The 6,553-nt window shown below is 38.7% G+C and overlaps 1 protein-coding gene across 6 annotated transcripts in view; it reads left to right on the forward strand.

Annotated features, from left to right (window-relative positions):
* ZMAT1 (zinc finger matrin-type 1) overlaps window positions 1–5,704 on the forward strand; it is a 156,239-nt gene extending 150,535 nt beyond the window's left edge. For 5 of the 6 annotated variants that reach the window (XM_067722628.1, XM_067722629.1, XM_067722630.1 and 2 more), the window contains 2 exons: window positions 1,837–1,936; window positions 3,491–5,704. In XM_067722628.1, the coding sequence (XP_067578729.1) occupies window positions 1,837–1,936; window positions 3,491–4,805 (1,415 nt within the window). In that variant the 3' untranslated portion in view covers window positions 4,806–5,704. The remainder of the gene's footprint in view (window positions 1–1,836; window positions 1,937–3,490) is intronic. The other variant, XM_067722627.1, reaches the window with a different exon arrangement.
* The last annotated feature ends 849 nt before the right edge of the window (window positions 5,705–6,553 follow it).

Here is a 6,553-nt window from a genome sequence, read left to right on the forward strand (position 1 = left end):
GAGGGGACTAGTGCCTGTGTTCTGGTGGATGAGGCTGGATCTTGTCTCTCTGGTGGGCAGGTCCACGTCTGGTGGTGTGTTTTGGGGTGTCTGTGGACTTATTATGATTTTAGGCAGCCTCTCTGCTAATGGGTGGGGTTGTGTTCCTGTTTTGCTAGTTGTTTGGCATAGGGTGTCCAGCACTGTGGCTTGCTGGTCGTTGAGTGAAGCTGGGTGCTGGCATTGAGATGGAGATCTCTGGGAGATTTTTGCCGTTTGATATTATATGGAGTTGGGAGGTCTCTTGTTGACCAGTTTCCTGAAGTTGGCTCTCCCGCCTCAGAGGCACAGCACTGACTCCTTGCTGCAGCACCAAGAGCCTTTCATCCACACGGTCACTGGCTCAGTCGTTGTTTTTCAAAGAATGCTGCTACACCATGGTCGCTTGGTCCAGGAATCCTTCTAGCTGCAGCCATGACTGTGCTGGAATCAGCCTTCCTCAAGAACAGCCTCACGGCTGCTAGTGGGAGGCCTTCCTCTCGAGACCTCCAGGTGATTCTTGCCAGAGAAGGCTGGGAAACATTGTAGTTTAATACACTGTCATTCTGGTATTGATTTATGGTAGGAGGAGAAATATATATTTCCAGTTCTGAGGTTTTTTAAAAAAAATATCTATCATCTAGGGTATCCTCTTTTTTGTATCAGTAATATGGGAAACCAAATTATAATCAGAAGTGACTTGGCAAGCACAAAATCAGAGCACAGGAAGAGAGGATAGTTTTGAAGAATTATTTATTTAGACTTTGACATAACTGGATGAGCTCTCCTGGGCCCACCACAGAGTATATGTCAATAGTGAACGTAGTCCTCATGTTCTTTAAAGTCAATTTCTTTCTTTCTACTTGACAATAATCTCCTGTTTCTGTGAATAATCTTTGCTTAGACAAGGCCAATACACTTAGTAATAATTAATTTAGTGGCCTTTAAATGATTAAGTTGCTGTTTGATTTAAAAGAAGATGGTCTTCCCTGACCCTAAAAATCTCTGCAGCCATCAGTTTATTGCCTCTTCCTTAGGGTGGGATTGTTTTTATATTTAGCTTATGAAATTTATTAATTTGCTTCTTCAGACCAAAGAGAAAGTGGAAGGTGATAAGATTAAGAAAATAAAACTTAATCTGTCACCTGCTTCCTGTTCTACCTATGAATCAGAATAGAGAGGTAGCTAGTATATCTATTCTATAGTTCTTGACTCTTATGAAGTGGTAACTAGCAGTTTTGTTTTAGAATTTTGCTTTCAGAATTTATCCTGAGAGTGGGGCTCACTGAACCTCTCTCATTTCTAAAATCTGTCTGTAGAAAGAACTTTTGGTAAAGTAATGCACTACAGTGATTTCAGGTAAGAGAGTAAGAATTTTCTTTTATTTGTTTTTAATATTTTGGGATGTTTCAAGTTTTAGTTGGGTAGAAAGAGAATTAGGGGCAAACAAAAAAGAGGTTGGTTGAGGGATTAAGAGGCAAAGATTGATTGGGCATGCTAGATTTGAAGTGTCTGTTGTACTTTCATGTAGCAACAATAAACAGGCAGATAGCAGTTTCTTAGGAAAGAGGCCAAGGCTAGAGAGGCAGTGTGGTGTAGTGTGAAAAATTTTGGACTTTAAATTAAGAGACATGGGCTCTGAGAGGCTATCTTTGTTACTAATGCTGTGTGACTTTGACCAAGTCATTTGACCTCTCTGGGCCTTAGCTTTAAATTGGGAAGGCTCAAGTAGATGATCTCTAGTAAATTCCTGTCCAGCTATGTGATTCGAAGTGTATTCCTATTGACCTTATTAACTTGAACTCTCTGTTTTTTCAGCATTTAGTATGAAAACCTATGTTTGTCATATTTGTAATATCACCTTTACATCTTTAGAAATGTTCCGGTCCCATATGCAAGGAAGTGAACATCAAATTAAGTAAGTATTTCTTGCCAAAATGCTCCTGTGATACCAAAGACCAGGGCTTCTGTCAAGTACCTTTGCATGTACTTTACAAACTTTCTAGGCATTTATTTCCCTAAGAGTTGATCCTGGGTATGGTTGGTGATATTTGTAACATATTGTATGTTAGTTCCATCTCCCAGGGAGTTCTCTAGCCATGATAGTAACTGACAGAGCTGGCTAACTGGCACTCCTCCTGACCAGACAGCATTGTCCTTCTTTGGAAAGATGCTAAAGGATCATTCTCAGGCTAACCATATAAATTCAAATAATCCCTGTAATCCCTGGAAGGTTGGCTAGTTCCAGAGATTCAGTGATCCAGTCATCATCCTTCCAATGAGGTATAGTGGTTAAGAAAGAAGGTCTTGTTGTTAGACAGAACTGAATTGGAATACCAGATCTATCTTTCTGCCACATATGTAACTTTGGACAGCTCTGACATAAAGTGGTTATAATGAAATATAAAAATATGTGCAAGGTGCCTGACTGGCACATAGTAGGAGCTCAATACACATTTATTCCAATCTGTTTTGTTATTTTAAGGAGGAGAGGATTGAGTGGACAATTGGGGATCGGATAAGTCAGGTAGTGGGACAGTGGGGCACTTAACTATTGTATATTTTTTGTTGTTGCTTTTAAAATCAAAGCATACTATTTCGGTTACATTATTTTAGTGGAAAATATTTATATTATTGAGTCTGAATACTAAGTAGCTAAGTTGTCTCACTGACCAAATTAACCTTCATTTAGACTCTTTTTTTTTTTAACATCTTTATTGGGGTATAATTGCTTTACAATGGTGTGTTAGTTTCTGCTTTATAACAAAGTGAATCAGTCATACATAAACATATGTTCCCATATGTCTTCCCTCTTGCGTCTCCCTCCCTCCCACCCTCCCTATCCCACCCCTCCAGGCTGTCACAAAGCACCAAGCCAATATCCCTGTGCCATGCGGCTGCTTCCCACTAGCTATCTACCTTACTACGTTTGTTAGTGTGTATATGTCCATGACTCTCTCTCGCCCTGTCACAGCTCACCCTTCCCCCTCCCCATAACCTCAAGTCCGTTCTCAGGGTTCCAGAATAAATAGCTGTCACATTTATAGATCTGTACAGGGAACTAATAATCAAAAATTTTTTAAAGCAATGTGACATTCAGATCAGACCATCTTTAGGGCATTAAATATTATTGGTCCTTTCCCACACATCCCAACATGCCTTATATTTTTAAGTACTATAGCAGTGTCAAATATGTCTGCTTCTTTGTACCCATATTTCCATTCATCCCAGGCCTGAAAATTTTTTTATGTGTAAAACATTGTGAGGTGCTTAGGAGATATCTGATTATCCCTGCTGCTTCTCTTTGACATACAAAAAGTCACAATTTTTAGCTTTTATATTGAGGTAGGTTTTAAAATTTTGTTTGGGCCTCTGTTGTATTTGTTTTTTCAAACTAATATTTTTGAAAGCAAAGCAAACATTCCAAATAAAATAATCTAGTAACAAGAACTTTCTACTGTCTTGTTTGCAGAGAATCCATTGTTACCAATCTAGTGAAGAATCCGAAGAAGCCACCAGACTCTTACCAAGATGAAAGTACAGATTACATCAAAGTACAGAAAACCAGAGGACCAGAACCAAAGACTTATTTCAGAAAGATGGAAGAGACTTCTTTGGAAGCCTGCAGGTACAGAGAAGCAGTTGATTCCAGATCCAGACATAGAATGTTTGAACAAATACTCCCATGTGAGACTTTCTGGACATACCCAGGACCATACAATATTTCACAAACAGTGGAAAACCAGTTACCTCATTGCTTACCAGCTCACTCAAAGAACACATATGACTCTTTCCAAGATGAACTGGAAGATTATATCAAAGTGCAGAAAGCCAGAGGACTAGATCCAAAGACTTGTTTCAGAAAGATAAGCAAGAGCTCTGTGGAAACCCATGGGTACAGAGAAGTTGATTCTGGACCCAGACCAAGAATTTGTGAGCAAAGATTTTCATTTGAGACTTCTCAGAACTCCCAGCAACCATACGGTACTTCACCAGTGGGAAGCCAATTACGTCACTCGTTACCAGCTCATTCAAAGAGGTCATATGACTCTTTCCAAGATGAACTTGAGGATTATATCAAAGTGCAGAAAGCCAGAGGACTAGAGCCAAAGACTTGTTTCAGAAATATAAGCAAGAGCTCTGTGGAAACCCATAAATACAGAGAAATGGTTGATTCCAGACCCAGACATAGAATGTTTGAGCAGAGGCTCCCATTTGAGACTTTCCAGAATTACCCAGTATCATATAGTATTTCACAGGCAGCGGAAAAGCAGTTACCTCATTGCTTACCAACTCATGACAGCAAACAGAGATTAGACTCTATGACCTACTGTCAACCCACCAGAGACTATTTCCCAGAAAAACCAGTACCCCTGAGCCTTAGTCAACAGGAAAATAATTCTGGCCCATACAGTGTAGAATCTGAAGTTTACAAGCACCTCTCCTCAGAAAACAATACCAGTGACCATGAAGCAAGTCATACACGGAAACATCAGAAGAGAAGGCACCTGGAGGAAGGTGAAGAAAAGCCAGAGAAGGAGCAGTCGAAGCATAAAAGGAAAAAGAGTTATGGGGATACAGATCTAGACAAGGACAAGAGCATCCAGAAAAGGAAAAGAGAGGGAGATAAAGTCAGTTCAGGAAAGCTTAAGCATCGAAAAAAGAAAAAAAGACATGGTGTTCCCTCTGAGAAGGAAGAACATAAGCACAAGAAAGAGAAAAAGAAATCTGTTGAAGAAAAGACAGAAGAGGAAATGCTTTGGGATGAGTCTATTCTTGGATTTTGAACTTTTAGCTTTGTTTACCCAATGAGAAATCGGTTAAGAATAGGGGAATTTAGACAAAGACAGGAACATCCAATGAAGAAAAGGAGAGGTGAATACAGTCAGTGTCAGTTCAGGAAAGCTTAGTTTTTGGTGTGTAAAAATTGAAATTGAATTGAAAGAAAAGACAAGCCTAAACCTAGTCTCTGAGAAAGAAGAACCTAAGAAGAACCTAAGAACATAAGAGAAAAGGAAGCCTGTTGAAGAAAAGACAAAGGTGTCAGTGCTTTAGGATGAGTCTTCTCTTGGATTTTGAACTTTTCAGTTTTGTTCACTTAGGTTGAATTGAAGAAATAAGTTGAAGAGTTTGGTTTTGTTAAATTCATGTTATTGAATTTTCCTAAGTGGACAGTTACTTTAACTGCTAACAAAAGCCAAGTGAAATAAGAGTATTCAATATGCCTTTTCCTCAAGTTATTTTTCCTCATTTATTAAATTGAAAGAAAAATTACATGTTTTCTATGTATAAAGTAATTTCCCTTAATGAGGCTGTCTCTGCTTCTACAAATTGCTGTGATAGTGAATTACTTACCTGTGGGAGATAATTTATTTTAAATGAATCACCAGGCATTACAGAATCCATCCCTTCTTTGGGTTTGTGTTAGTGTTGGTGGTATTTTATTGTTGTTATTGTGTGTTTGTTTATGTTTCTTGGTTTTCTCCAAGGAAAACATGTGAAGCGATTTAGACTGATTTTTTGTTTGTTTGTTAAATCTAATTTGCAGTGTATTTTTGTATTTTCTATTTCTGAAAGTGGAAAATGAAACAGTCTATAGTAAACTAAGATGATATATGGTTTTAAAGAGCTCTAAAAAAGTACTGATAAAAATCAGTCTATATTCTGGAAATGTTTATATTATATTAAAGTGTTTTAATTTCTACGTATTGTTTTATGTAAATGATCATTTCCCAGCTGGATATTATCTTACTTTGGGAGTGAGAGGGGAAATAATTAAACAGTTTGCACCTCTGGGGAGATCACACTATAAAGTTTTAATAGTTTCATTTATCCTACATCTAGCTTAGGAAAAGCTGATATTCAGAGTTGAGCTCAGTTTTAAGTTAGAAAAATATGACCAGCTAAATACTTGAAACTGAAAAAGGAAGAATTTATAAGTGGGAGAGGACTGTGAGGAGGGGGCATTACCTTTATTTATTTATTTATTTAAAATTTATTTATTTATTATTTATTTTTGACTGCATTGGGTCTTCGTTGCTGCGTGCGGCTTTCTCTAGTTGTGGCGAGTGGGGGCTACTCTTTGTTGCAGTGTGCAGGCTTCTCCTTGCGGCGGCTTCTCTTGTTGCAGAGCACAGGCTCTAAGCCTGTGGGCTTCAGTAGTTGTGGCACGTGGGCTCAGTAGTTGTGGCTCATGGGCTTAGTTGCTCCACGGCATGTGGGATCTTCCTGGACCAGGGCTCGAACCCGTGTCCCCTGCATTGGCAGGCAGATTCTTAACCACTGTACTGCTAGGGAAGCCCAGGCATTACCTTTAACTTGTTTCATCTTGATTATGCTTTTTACTCTGGTGCTCCTTTTTTTTATGTTTTATGATAAACACCTCCTGTAAGCATTTGAGCATCATCATGGTATAGTATAAAGAGTCGTAGCCTGGGAATCTAAATCCCAGGATTCTGGTCTCAGTTGTACCATCAAGTTGCTGTGTGACCTTGTAGAAATACCATCAAAATCCAAACATGGAGTCATTAGGAAT

The sequence above is a fragment of the Pseudorca crassidens genome, chromosome X (genome assembly GCF_039906515.1).
Source record: "Pseudorca crassidens isolate mPseCra1 chromosome X, mPseCra1.hap1, whole genome shotgun sequence".
Taxonomy (NCBI): Eukaryota; Metazoa; Chordata; class Mammalia; order Artiodactyla; family Delphinidae; genus Pseudorca; species Pseudorca crassidens.